This window comes from Gadus macrocephalus, chromosome 12 (genome assembly GCF_031168955.1).
Source record: "Gadus macrocephalus chromosome 12, ASM3116895v1".
NCBI lineage: Eukaryota > Metazoa > Chordata > Actinopteri > Gadiformes > Gadidae > Gadus > Gadus macrocephalus.
The window spans coordinates 9,621,771-9,636,591 of record NC_082393.1 but is presented as its reverse complement, the minus strand read 5'-3'; the positions used below and the strand labels follow the sequence as shown (position 1 = coordinate 9,636,591).

The following is a 14,821-nucleotide window of genomic DNA, read 5'->3' as shown; positions in this document are numbered from 1 at the left end:
ATCGCATTTATGTTAATATATCCCTCGCCTCCCATTGTTGTGGTAAAGAGAAACCCACCCATTCAAATTGTTTAATGCTGCCCCCAAGTGGCTGAAGAACAGTGATGCACCATGGAGGTGAACCATGACAAAACAGTACGGATTTACTAGTACCTTGCGGCCGTAAAGTGACGTTACAATTGTTTTTAATTAGTAATTAGTAATGTTGAACATATAGTTCCATTTAATGACAGCAAAGGTATTCACAACAGCATTTAATAAAAACATTTTTTTGTTGCAATACAAAACATTTGTGCAAAAAATGTTCAGACATAATACAAACAAAAGGCCTCTCTCGGTAAAGGATATTCATGTAAACCATTTTTAATGGGTAATGGCATATGCTTTTCACAACAAAATTTATTTTTTTCTTACAAATCTGAAAGAGTCTCCAATGATATTGTTAAATGCCACAAAAAATTGTTTTTTCCTCTTTTTAAATACAAAATAGATTTGGCTTCGATTCACAGTCTTGTGTACAAGTGGTTTTTAAATGGGACGGTTGGGTGAAGGTGAATTCTCAACATTGCTCAATGGGAGGGCTGCACAGATCTTCAGCGGCTATGTTAGGTAGCTCAGTTTGCTTAATTTGAAAGATTAAAAAACAAACCAAAACAAAAGTGAAGTAAAGCTAATTAAAGGACCCTACATCTAAAGGCGAAAGCCAAGAAGACAGGTTAACTATGCGGTGAATACGGCGGGCTGATCTGTGTAAAAATCATTCAGATGTGACTATTTGACCAAAAGATGAAATGTATACACAGCCCACCTTAAGATGAAATGTACCTACATTTTCAAACATTTAGGTCATACGTTGTTAATGAGTAATTTTTCGAGGTATTTACCATCCATCACAAATGGACAAAAGTGGACTAAGGCTTAAGTAATATTAATTTGTTTTGTTATGTATTATGTTGGACAGATGTTAAATGACACATCAGGCTTGTTTGGACCATTTTGCCTCATTTGCGCAATAGCATTCCGGCACCTCCTTGAATGCTACACTGAATAAACACATAAATACATTCACTACTGGTCTCATACTAGTAAAACGAAATGGAGCATTGCCGTAGCACATTGGTCATCTAGATAAATAGGCTACAGACTGACACTTGACATGCACAGTGTAGACCATCGCTGTGTACAGGGAGGGGTGACCAAGCTATCCTTGAGCTTACGTGCCCTCACGTACTGTACCAAAACATCAGAGACAGCACCACCTATGGGGAAACAAAGGCCATTACATTTGCTCTTTCTGATTGGCTGATATTGTACCAGGTGGTGTCACTTGACATGCAAACTAATAGCAATATCAAGTGTGAGGTCATAGGGCAGGTATAGTGTATGGAGCCGCCTGTACATCTTTTCGTCCTTTCCTCTCCTCCTCAAATGCAGGCAGGGAGGATATATACATTTGGTTCTCGGGCCAAGGCAAAGATGACTTTGTTTAGTTGCAGAAGCATTTTCAGGGCTGAGAGTCCATAAGGCCCATGTGGACGACACACCACTTGACACACCGTTCCGGTTCAGTGTTTCACTTCCTGAACTTGGCACTTTGAAGTTGGGACTCAACTGATGGGACGGTATGATGCATCACTATAGAACCACCTCGGATTGTGTCCCATTATATTAGGCATCCAGTACTGAAAAAAAATCCATCAAAACTATAAATGTCCCCCCCCCCGGCCCCACCCCACCTATTAAGGAAAAAAATAAAAAAATAAAAAAATAAATGACAGATAAAAAGCAAAATGCAGCATCCAATCTAAAGTGAAACAGAACCGCGCTCATACTCTGATCAAACCCACCCAAGAGTGACCGCGACAACCCATAGCATGACAAATGAAAGAAAATTGCAGAGCATGGTCTCTGGGTGGTTGGGGCGGGGGGATGGTGCTCTGCCCCTGGTCCCCCCCATCCCTTTCCACTCAATACACTTGCCAGATAGAAGTAGTGTAAAGTGTGACTATAACAGACTTTTCTATCATCTCTGGGAATTGTTATGGCCAGACGCACTATTACCTGCATGAATTCAGACAAAACCTTGTGCAACTGTTGGTTGTTCTAAATTATGTGTTACCATTAGTTGTTCTAGACCAAAGCCTTGATCGCAGAGCTTCTGCCAGCTCCTCAGATTCAGAGGAACCAGGATCTTGACCCCCTTGTCTTCACGACATGTCTTGTCCAGTCTCAAAATGATGCAGTGTTGCTGAAAGGAAGCTGAAACCTCTGAATAAATGTCCTGTTCCCTTTAAATTCATAACCGCTTTGTGATCGATACAGTCTCTTGGCAGACCGCTTGGCAGACCTTCATTCGGGGGAGACGCTCCTGGGGGGGAAGTCAGTCAGTCTGTGAGACTCCCGGGTCTGCCTGCCTTACGCCTCGTGCCCACTGCCTCCGTCCGTTGACTGATCCCCATTGACTTTGAATGGGGACGGACGCGCAATGCATTGTGGATCCGTGCGCTGAAGGCTCCGTCAAAAAGTTGAAAAAGTTCAACTTTTTCGGCAGCGACGGATCGATCATCCAATCAGATCACGTTTGCAAATTTAAGCACAGTGACACTACTCGGGCTCTGACGACCCTGAAAAGCTCCCCCATCCGTCAGCCACACCTTCTGAGTCCTTTGACTGACGGTGCAGTGGGCACGAGGCGTTACACTCTGGGCCACGACTTCATCAGAAACAGCAGAGGTAAGGGGGACGGATGTACAGCCCCTTCCCCCACCCCGAAACGTAACGTCAAAAGTCTCTTGCTCAATAAAAAAATGTTCCTTTTGAATATATATATACATATATATATTTGCATTTGAGTCATTTTTGACTTTTTCTAATGTATTTACACAGAAGGTTAAAATAAATTGAATAAAAAAAAACAAGAGCACATTTACAAACCAAGGAAGTATGCTAACATAGATGGGGGCAAGAGTAAAAAAAGGTTCTGTCCAGACTGGGGCCTGGAGTCCTCCAAAGGGTGTCAACGCCATAGAAAGCAACGAGAAGAAGCTGAATCAAAGAGCCTACAGGTCCACGGTGATGACCGGGTCGCTGTATAGCAGTATGTTGCCATCCCCGCCAAGCAGCGCTGCCGTCTGGGAGCCGTGCTCCAACTGCCCCACAGACTTCTGAGTAATATGTCCGTACATCTGCCCGCCAGGGCCGCCCTGCACCATGCAGTGGGAGAGCAGGGGAGTGTTGGCGTCGTGGTTGGAGCCTGAGGTGGAGGGGACTCCGCTCACATGGCCCGTGCTGGTGGAGCCACTGGCGCTGCTGGGCGAGCGGCTCTTGGGCGGGGGCAGGTGGTGCTGCACCACCCGGGTGGGGGGCTGTTGTGGGCCGGCAAAGTGCGCCGGGAAGGCGGCGTAGCCGGGTGGGATGGGGTAGCCGCTGACCGGGATGAAGCGCTGGTGGGCCTGGGCGACGGCCACAGGCGTCCACCCAGTCGGGATCTGACCCATCTGGCCCATCTGCGTCATCTGGGCCATCTGGGCCTGCGGGGAGAGCGGCTGGCCTGGGTACATGTAGCCCGGGGCGGCAGCGTAGCGAGTTGGGTGGCTGAGGTTGCTGACGGGGCTGGCACTGAGCGAGGTGGTCTGGGTGGTTGCGTTGCCTCCCGATGGCGTGCTGGAGCTGCCGTGGGAGGACATGCCCTCCCAGGCACGCAGACGCCCGTGGATGTCCTTGAAGCGGGGCCGGCGGGCCGGGCCCTCCTGCCAGCACTCCGTCATGAGGCCGTAGAACCTGTGAGGGGTCCAGACACATCAGCGGCCAGTCTTCAACTACATATTACACCACTATGTACAGTATGATAAACTACTAGGTACACTTCAATGGAAACACATGCCATACCCCCCCCGGCTTATATTATTGGAGTAAATAACAAGTAACAAGAAGAGATCAGCGAGAAATGCACCATCTGATACTTTTCATTTTGACGGCTTGTAAACCTAGTTCACCCGGCATTGTTTTTATGAATTTATGAATTTCATTTTCTAAAACGACACAAATGTGGATAGTGTTTTTTTTCTCTACACTCTTTAACTGTGTGCATCATGCTGCTGTTTAAATCTAGATGCACCATATCCAACGCTACTTTTTTTCAGTGGATTTTAATTTGAAATTGAAATTGTGGAATCGTGGCCATTGTGGCCATTGTGGACATCACTTTCTATTGTATTCGGTTTTCAGTCTTCTTCTAGCCTCCAGGACTTAACACTGTAAATTATTGACTGCTTTGGCCGATTGGCATACCATTCAAGAGCACTTATATATGCTTTCTATATTATATATATACTGTTATTACATAGTGTTTCATAATATATTATAATATATATTATAATAATATATTACAGTAGTCCTACTAAGTTATAGCAGAACTTATGGGGGGAGACGGCCCAGGCTCTGTGCCTGGGCCGGAAATCCAAGCTGCAAGGGGCGGAGTTACTTGTTTTTGGTTATGTAATGGAGAAAGCCAGAAAACTAATTTGTGTGAATGAATGAAACTTTCAGGCAGGGATTTTAATAAGTGTCTTTACTTGATAAGTACATGCTGCCGAGTTTGTGTTTGCCGTCAGCCCGTTAACACCCTTACAGATCACCGCCACCAGCAACAATGAATTGTAGAAACAAACTTGAAGGGAAAGAAAGTCTAAATCAAACTGCTCCAACGTGTACCTTGGTGGGCAGTCCTCAGGGCAGGGCAGCAGCTGCCTCTTCCTCACCATCTCCATCACCTCCTGGTTGGAGAAGCCGTAGTAAGGCTGCAGGCCGTAGCTGAACACCTCCCACAGCACCACACCGAACGACCAGATGTCCGAGTCGGTGGTGAACTTGCCATAGGCGATGGCCTCGGGGGGCATCCAGCGGATGGGCAGCAGCGTTTTGGGCTGGATGCGGTAGTAGTCCGAGCAGTAGATCTCCCGGGACAAGCCCAGGTCCGAGATCTTCACGTGCAGCTGCTCCCCCACCAGGATGTTCCTCGCCGCCAGGTCCTTGTGGATATAGAAGTGGCTGGCAAGGTACTCCATGCCAGACGCCACCTGGTGGAGGGCAGGGGGAGGGACGTTTACACACTTCTACACTATCTCCTGTGTTGAATAAAACCCTTTACACATTTCTGCTCTATTTCCTGTGTTGGAGGCAGTGTTGCCACAGTTACCTTGAAAAAGTAATCCGATTACTGATTACTAGTTACTCCTTAAAATAGTAACTTTACTAGTAATCAGTTACTTTACTGATTACTTGATTAGATTACAAGTTACTTTATTAGCTAACTTTAGCTGCGACAACACCCCCTGCCGCAAAATAAAAAATTGCAACCGGTTTCGCCAATACTAACTGTCAACAATTGTACAGCCCTGGGTGCACACACTGACACACGGCTTTCAACCGCTTCCGCCAACTTTTAATGCGTAGACAAAATATCACGCGCTTTATAAGGTAATGCGTTACTAAGTAACGCGGTACTGGCATCACTGGTTGGAGTGCATTTCAAATCTGTTAAAACTCAAATTTGATAATAAACATACACTCAACAAAAACAACGATTGCCGAGTTTTATTGATAATGCATTTCCTCAAAGCGCTGCATCAGAGGAGAAGCACAAGAGACACAACCACAATTGTAAAGCAAAAAGCAGCGTGTTCCCTTGTCGAGAATTAACTGCCATAGTGGACGACAACCCTCCCACGAACCCCAAGGCACCAAGCACAGAAAGCCCGGACAGACCAGCCCTCCTACGCAGTGGGGTCGTGACCTGGTGGCGTGTGTACCTGCAGTGCCATGTGCAGGAAGTCCCCGTGGTCTAGGCTGGACTTGACAGTGCCGTCCTCGTCACTGCTGCAGCCCACGTCTGAGTGCGGCGAGCGCATAATGAGGAACTCGTGCAGGTCGCCCTGGGGTAGGAACTCAAACAGCAGGCAGACGGGCTGCTCCTGCGTGACCATGCCCAGAAGACAAACCACGTTGGGGTGGTGGAGCTCAGCCAATGTGGACGCCTCCTGGGTGGGGGAGAGAGGACAGGATGGGAAATCAGAAACACACTCGACACGAATGATAATTTGTTTTGAGTGGAATTAGGGTGGCACCACAGCAGGATGAATCAGCAGTCAAAAATAAATTTCACAAAAAGCGACCAAATATACATCCAATTTGTCCCTATCCAATTAGTAGAACCGTACTTTCAACATTACATGATGTAAAGCTGCATTATTTCACTGTAGCTATCATTTATGTTAACAATTAATTGAACTTAAAGGGGTAGTTCTGAATTTTGGACATAGGGCCTGATTCCCAAGTGAGCATTGGTATTCTATATCACTGGAGACAGTTTTCAACACATTTCATTCAGTCCTTCTAGTTGCAGAGTTCGCTCGTGCTAGGCTAGCGCACGGCAACGGGCAATGCTAGCCTGCTATTAAAAACAGTCTTACCCACTCCACAGTACACCCGAGGTAAATCAATTATAACGCCAGACTATAGATTTAAATGTCTGTGTTGATAGAATAATGTTAGAAATAAAACTAACCTTGCATCGCATGAATCATCGAGGGACTACTTTCTCAGCAGAAGCGGAATTTTACTATGCGCTGGTTAGGTTTGTAACCGAATCACGACAGAAGAACGTAAACAGAAGCGTGGGACAGAAGCGCAATTGAACGACTAGTAGGCAACATGATGGTTCAGTGTGCTTTTAGAAATTGTAGAAATAAACGGTACAGATGGGCACCACAAAGTTTCCACCAATTCCCAGTGCGAGATCCAGAAAGGACTCAACTGTGGCTTGTTGCTGCTGGCTTGGACATCAAAACACCGGCTCGTACATGTACGGTTCGTTGGATACAACAAATTCCTCATAATCGTCTTCAAAAGCAGATGCATCGCTAACTCCTCCAAACGTGGGCATATCTTGTTAATTGAATACGCTTATAGAATTCCTTCGTTCACTGTACTCTGCGTTTGTAGCAATGACAGCGGCAGGTAACCTAGGTATCAGTCCGCCGCTGCCGTAGGCTACGTACAGGAATATAAACACTGCTGCTGAGACCCCGCAATTCCCTCAAAATGCAATGCAATGCAAGGTTGGTTTTATTTCTAACATTATTCTATAAACAGACATTTAGTCTGTCGTTTTACCTCGGGTGTACTGTGGAGTGGGTAAGACTGTTTTTAATAGCAGGCTAGCATTGCCCGTTGACGTGCGCTAGCCTAGCACGAGCGAACTCTGTAACTAGAAGGACTGTATGAAATGTGTTGAAAACTGTCTCCAGTGATATAGAATACCAATGCTCACTTGGGAATCAGGCCCTATGTCCAAAATTCCGAACTACCCCTTTAATACCAGTTACTGCTGAAAAACAAAATATCAATTTAACAAAAATCCAAAGAATAAAACGATTCACCCATAGCTCGACCAACCAAGGGATTATCTTTTTTTGTAAACTGATTGGTTTGGTCTGTGCACCCTAGGGATGGGCAAAACGATTCTTTTCCGGGAATCAGTTCTTTCCGTTCTGTTCACTATCACGATTCGTTCGTTTGATTCATTCGTTCGATTCGTTCGTTAAGTCAGATGGTCTGTTACTTCTGTTACTACGTCATTTGCCAGGGAATCGGAAATTATGGAATAAATGTAAATCAACATGCATGTAGCCTACAACTTTTTAATGTTCTGGCGAAATTACCCAGGTGAAGTTTAAATATTAAGCATATATATAAAGCACATACGTGCCTTTTTTTTCTCAGAAATATCCTTAATACATAATAGGGTGCAGTAAGAATTAAAGGCATATTGTACGATTTTCAGTGATATGCACTTTTTAATATGTTGTTGAAATTGGTTTATACATCCAGACAGCAATAAATAACTTATGGGCAATGAAAAAGAAGCGGAAAAAAAACGAATTCTGTATCTGCTATAAACCTGTTAAAATGCTTACCAATCGGAGACATTGTACCCGAATCTAAAGAACCAATCACAAGCCTGCGCGTTCTCTCCCCTCTGTGTACGAGCCTGAGCCGGCCTGAGCGCGTTCACGGAGGGCAAAGAAAGCGTTGTTATCATAGTAGTTCATGACAGTGGACTAGACCTAGTGAGCCTACAACGTTAACACGATGGAAGAAAAAAAACAGAAGTTACCACTGCCACCGTTACTTGCCCCGGTTCATCCTTTTAAAAAGGCAAGAAAAGGAAAGACAGAAAATGAAAAGGCAGCAACAAAAAAAAAGTTGGAGAATGCTCGAGGAAAAACGAGAATAAATATTGGATTCGCTTTTCAGCGATGGCGACAGCTGAGGGAGTTGAATGGCCTGAAAAGTGACGCAATGGTTGCCGTTGAAGTAAGCCGTAAGCAGCATTAGCGCTCGTGCACGGCTCTGTGTCGAGGGGTTGGGGCAGGGAGTCCTGAAGGGTGGGGGAGGAGTTAAACGGAACTCCGAAGAGAAGCTAATTTCAAATCATGCTAGCTCTCTCACATCGTACAGTATAGCTTTAAGTGGCGTCTTCCAAGTAGTGCTAATAAGCAGGGAAGCATGTTAGCAACTAGACCAAACGTAATGGTAGGTAAAAACAATGCTTTATTAAAGCATGCAATTGTGATGTAGAACAAAATAAAAATAAAACATAAAGTGTTTGCATGATATTGAAGCCTACAGCGATCGTTAGTTAACTTGTGTGGTGGTGCCTTATCGTTCGTTTACCCATGGGCCATGGCAACGCGATTGCTGCCTGCTCTCATTGGCTGAATCAATGAGAAGGTTTTAGACTCAATCAATATAAGGTCGCGGGGAGGCAAAGCTCTGTTCGTTTGTATATTTTATTTACGTGAACGTATTTCTGTTACATGTTTAAAAAAAAGAAAAAAGAATCAGATCTCTTGTTTTTAGAATCGGTTCTCGTCGTTCACCTTCGGGATTTGTCGTTCTGACCGATTTGTTCGCGACGACCCAACACTAGTGCACACAGTGCAGGTTAAATTTATTGATGCTGATGGGTGTTGCAGAGATGTATACCTGCTGGAAGTCCCCCCACAGCTGCGTGTTGGAGAAGTCCTTGAGCGTCTTGATGGCCACCAGCTGGGCCTGCTCCATGCCCGGGAGGTACAAGTGACCCTTGTAGATCTTCCCCAGTGAGCACTCCCCCAGCTCCTCCATGAAGCGCACCGCAGATAGGGGCAGCTCCTTGGCCTTGCTCTGCAGAGGGTGTGAGGGAGAGGGGGAGAAAGAGATAGAGGGAGAGAGAGATGACGTGAGAGAGGGAGATAGGGAGGGAGGGAAAGGGAGAAGAGGGTGGCAGGAGAGAATGGAGGGAGGAAAAATGTAATTTGTAAATAAGTAAGTAAATAATAATGTGTGTGTGTGTGTGTGTGTGTGTGTGTGTGTGTGTGTGTGTGTGTGTGTGTGTGTGTGTGTGTGTGTGTGTGTGTGTGTGTGTGTGTGTGTGTGTGTGTGCGCACGCGCGCATGAGTGTTTGGGGGGTTGGCTGAAAAGGGAAAAGTAACAAAATAAGGCCAAGACATATATTTTTGTCAGGCCAAAACTCTGGTATTAATTGAGAAAGTAGTCAAACATTCATACATTAAAATCACAGGTGTCAAAGATGTCATGTCATTCATTGTCTGACTACAGTTTGCCATTTTGTAACCGGAGGGGAATACCAAAGAAAACCGACATGAAAACACATGGCTTTTGACGCAAGGGCGTACAAGCCATTAATTATGAGTTGTTTAACTGGGGATGGTACCATGGGAGCAATACAGGCAAGAAATATGGTCTCTGCTAATTCAGCAAGGCTTTTTAGAGAGATGTTCATGGTTCTATTACAAAAATTAGCCTATTGTTTTTGTGGAGTTATGGGAAGGCAATGCAATGCTGGGCTTGATCAAGATGAGGCAAGGCCCTACCTATGTTTAAAACACACTCTACACACAGTTGGAAAATATTTTGTTTTAAATTTTGCCCAAATATGATGAAACATGCAGAGAGGAAATCTACGACATATACTAGATCGAAAATACTTAAATGATAGTAAGATGTGGGGTCAGTTATCCGTTAACGCTATGCAATCAATGGGTTCGTTTTTTAGAACTGCTTTTCAAACAGCAAAGACAGATCTGTTTAATTATACAGCGATGATTAGTACATTCATGCTAGCAGTGGACTCAGCACATACAAGTTATCCAGGGGTCACCGCTGCACGACATTTTATACCGCCCCAAACAGGCTCTTTAGCGCCAGCGTGTGTGCTGATACGTGCCCGTCAACACACACACACACACACGCTTGCTGCGGTAGTGTGGAGTAAGATCTGAAGGGTGCAGAGGAGGGTGCAGAGCCACTTCATAACCAGAACCATCTGTCTAGGTCGCTCTGAACATCCCAGCAGCTCCCTTCCAAGCCGCACACGCACATACTCACTCACGGACGGACACAGACACACACACACAAGCACGCACGCACGCACACACGCACGCACACATACACAATCATTAACCGCTGCCTTCCTACTAAAACAACATACACATACACACACACATACAATATGTGTTGCATAAATAAATACAACACACACACACACACACACACACACACACACACACACACACACACACACACACACACACACACACACACACACACACACACACACACACACACACACACACACACACACTCACACACATACACGTACACAAACACAGAGCCAGTGAAAGTGGTGTGCTAGGCTTGGCGAGTGCTGACACACTGGGGGCTGCGATGGTGTTTGGACTGGGCTTCAGTGACTCAGAAAGACAAACACAGCAACACGGGCCAGCCCTTTGATTCACCACAGGAGAGGCTGCAGAGCGTGTATGTGTGTCTGTACATGCGTGTGAGTGTGTGCTGAGGCTATGCTGCTCAGCTCGCAATAGGTTCAAACAATAACAGTCACTCTGAAGAGGACGACTGGAGGACTTTAATGGCCCCACATGTTCTCACAGAGTCAGGCAAGGGTAGGAGACAGAGGGTAGGAGGCAAAAGGCAGATATTTCAGTATTTGTTCCACTGAGGCACCCAACCCTGCCCTTGATTCTGAATACATGTATACTCACCCTGTTACTAGGGTGAGTCAATGCCACCATGTTTGCAGCATCTTTACAGTTAGTGTATACAACACAACACACAAGCACGTGCTCGGTGAGGGTGGAGATTAGCATGTCCCTCTGTGTGGTTTACCTTTGTTTGTGTTGACAATGGTAGTGTGTGTGTGTGTGTGTGTGTGTGTGTGTGTGTGTGTGTGTGTGTGTGTGTGTGTGTGTGTTTGTGTGTGTGTGTGTGTGTGTGTGTGTGTGTGTGTGTGTGTGTGTGTGTGTGTGTGTGTGTGTGTGTGGCCGTGCTCACTTTGGGCTTGTAAACGGTGGTGAGCATGGACATCTCCACGTTCTGCCCCCGGACAGGCTTGGGCTGTCTGGGCACGGGGGTCTGAGGGGTCTTGGTGTTGTTGCGGCAGACGCAGATGAAGAAGAAGAGCAGGGCGATGGCCAAGGGGATGGCCACGCTGGGGATCAGGATGTACAGGATCTCCATGTTACTACTGCTGCTCTTGTCCTTGTTGTGGTCTGAGGGGGAGGGAGAGAGAGCGAGAGGGCGAGAGAGTGCGCGAGAGAGAGAGCGCGCGAGAGACAGAGAGATAAGAGGGAGAAAGCAAAAGAGGGAGAAAGAGAGACAGAGAGAGACAGAGACAGACAGACACACAGCCAGACAAAGACAGATACAGAGAGAGAGAGAAGTGAGTGAGAAAGGGGAGAGGGAGAGGAAGAGATTTTTAACAAACAGTTATTGACAACATAAATATGTGTTAAGTGTAACAACCAAGAAACAACACAGGCAAAATATCGCCATGCACATACAGAAAGGTAAAAGTAAAACAGTTTGGTAAATAAATAAATAAATAACGCACAGCCATTATAGTTGCCGTTTGGCCCTGACATTGTTTTTTATGTGCAGTTCAATCACCCTGTGTACAGTTGAAAACAGCAACGCATACAGCAAAGTAGAGTTAGGAAGAGTACAGCAGTAAAGAGCAGTAGAGTACAGTAGTAAGGTAGAGTAAGGTAGAGTACAGTATAATAGAGTCAGGAAGAGTAGAGAAGTCGAGTACAGAACAGTGAGGAAGAGGACAGTTGTACAGTAGAGTACAGTACAGTGAGGAAGGGTACAGTTGTACAGTACAGTATAGTGAGGAAGAGTACAGTTTTATGGTAGCACAGTAGAGTAAGGAAGAGTACATTAGTATAGCACAGTCAAGTAAAATAGATGACAGCACAGTAGAGTAGAGTAAAATAAGGTTGAACAGCTCCTCACCACAGATGGCAATGTCGCAGAGCTCCATGCGGACGCTGTCGTCGAGTGTGAAGCACCAGGGGCCCTCATGCTTGTCGCCGGGATTACGGCAGTATGAGTGGCCCCCATTGAGCTCGGGGTAGCGGACGGCCAGGTAGCTGTGGCTGTGGGGGTGCTGGGAGTTCCAGGGTTGACACTGGCGCCCCGACCTGGTCATGCTCACTGTGCCGCGGTAGTCCGAGCCGGAGCCGTTGAAACACTTGTGGTCTGGAAGAAACAAAGTATGGCCGTCAGGGGGGCTCGGCAGTGGAGCCACAGAGAGTACTTTCTGTGATCAGGAATTATCTGGGGAAATGCAATCTCACTTTTTAAATAGAAGCCAGAGCCTACTGCAGTATTTCCGTAATTGTTTTCCGTCATGGGAGAAGACATCTCTCCCGATGTACAGAGGTTCTCTATTAACTATTTTTGACGGCCAAGTACCCCTTTCACCGGCACAAAAAACTTTGGGGAGAAAACTTGTTTTCATGTAAATGTTACACCCATAGCGTGCAAGCTGACTCAAGGGCTGAAATATTTTACAAATGATCTATCCCTCCCGAAAGAACAAATGAAAAACACAAATGTGAGCCAGCTGATCCTCAGTGGCTTAACTGGTTCAGCCAACTGAAGAATACATCGCAAGCCCTCAGCTTACATATCCGTGGGGGATCTCATACCTTTTAGGCTCAGAATAGAACTGCTTGAAATTCAATGGGGAGTCTTGTAAACATGCACAATAAATTGCATACAAATAGTGGATCTGCGACATAGAAATCCACTACGGCCCGATAATGGGCGGTGTCCCGTAGCTGTCCCGTACGACGCTGGCATCTGTATCCCCCGGGACTTACTCTTGTTGATGGGCTCGGCCATGGGGATGCCGATGCGCAGGCAGTTGGCGGCGGCGGGGCTGTCGTACGCAGCCAGCTCGTCACAGTTGGGCAGCTTGAGGCGCTTCAGGATGAGGGGGTTGGAGCGGGCGATGATGTACTCCGTCTTGCAAAGGTCGTTCTCCAGGATCTCGCACTCGTCCTTGCACAGGTCGCGGGGCTTGTCCGCCCCCGAGCTGCGATCGCATGTGGGGAAGGCGAAGTGGCAGAGGGAGGGGATGGCGAACTGGGAGCAGCGGTCCGAAAGGTGGTTGGATGTCCCGATCATGGTGAAGGCCGCTGGGGACAGGGGTGCAGGGGGGAAAGGGTAAGCATTACAAAAGGAAATCTCTTCTTTGATATTTACAGAGGAAGACTGTTCAATACTTGATCCTGATTTGTCAGTAACGTTCTAAAGGTGTGTGTTCTTTTTAAAGCACGGGACACCGCGGCCATTGAACAGTACAGACTCTACCGATGTCCTGAAAATACAGAATTAAAAAACGATGGTCGATTACGACTATCGACAAGAAGGTTCTTTGACAATGCAAAAACAAGACATGCTAAGTGCCACGGAAAAATATGTAAATTTACACTGAACAGGCTTACAAGAAAAACATCCATGTTATACATGAAAGTAACGATAATCTAATCATTGTTAGAAACTGTGGTAAAATTGGGGCAAAACATTGCAGGGTGGATTAATCCTTCCTGGTCGTGGTTTATTCCACACAACAAGTTAATAAAAAATTTTGGTAAGGTGGCCCCAACAGAAACCGTCTTCATTTAAAAGCTTTTTGATATATCTTTTAGAAAACAGCACACTCACAGTGTGCGTTCAGAGTGCAACCAAGAGGCCTACACATGGCTGTGATGTACATAGCTCGGAAAGAGGAGGGGAGATATTAGCATGTGGAACAAACTTTCCAACTCATATAAGTAAACAAATGCACTTTCAATGAGCCCAACTTCAAAACGGGGAGGTCGAGCCCTTCAGTGTGCTACTTTATGACTGACGCTCTTGCTAGGAGCTCATAATGTCAGCAACCTTCCTGAAACATCTCTGCTAGAGCTGCTTCTTGATGTTGCAGATCAGAAGTTCATGGCCTGCTGTCCCTCCAGTGGCCAGAGTCCTAGTGGAGGTAGGAGCGAAGGCAACTGCAAAAATCGAATGAAAAGGTCTGACACAAAGACGGAATCACAGTGCTCTCTCTCTCTCACCTGTGATCTGGGTTTCGATCTCCCCCTGCATCTGCAGCGAGTCTACAAAGATGCTGCGGTTGCCGATGAAGCGGGCACAGGCGATGCCCCGGTAGGGCTGGCAGAAGCCCTCCTCGTCAAAATCATCCCTGGACAGAGTAAGGAGAGTTGTCTTCTTATTATTGTTTTGTATTGCAGTAATTTTATAGATTCCTTTTAATAATCAATAACCATCCAAAAAAAAATCTAAGTTGCTGAGTTTGTGGTTTCCTCCTGCACTGAAACATGTGAGAAACCGAAGCGCGCCAACCAAAACAGAGTGCTCGACGTAAATACTCAGCGCAATACACAAG

At 46.1% G+C, this 14,821-nt stretch overlaps 1 protein-coding gene across 1 annotated transcript in view; it reads right to left on the bottom strand.

Moving 5' to 3' along the window:
* Positions 1–200: 200 nt before the first annotated feature.
* Positions 201–14,821, bottom strand: part of ror1 (receptor tyrosine kinase-like orphan receptor 1) — a 157,052-nt gene continuing 142,431 nt past the window's right edge. Inside the window, exons 5-12 of the mRNA XM_060067174.1 lie at positions 14,490–14,617; positions 13,251–13,568; positions 12,379–12,624; positions 11,416–11,633; positions 9,049–9,228; positions 5,811–6,038; positions 4,714–5,078; positions 201–3,780 (exon numbers count right to left, since the gene is read on the bottom strand). Of these exons, the coding sequence (XP_059923157.1) occupies positions 3,060–3,780; positions 4,714–5,078; positions 5,811–6,038; positions 9,049–9,228; positions 11,416–11,633; positions 12,379–12,624; positions 13,251–13,568; positions 14,490–14,617 (2,404 nt within the window). The 3' untranslated portion in view covers positions 201–3,059. The remainder of the gene's footprint in view (positions 3,781–4,713; positions 5,079–5,810; positions 6,039–9,048; positions 9,229–11,415; positions 11,634–12,378; positions 12,625–13,250; positions 13,569–14,489; positions 14,618–14,821) is intronic.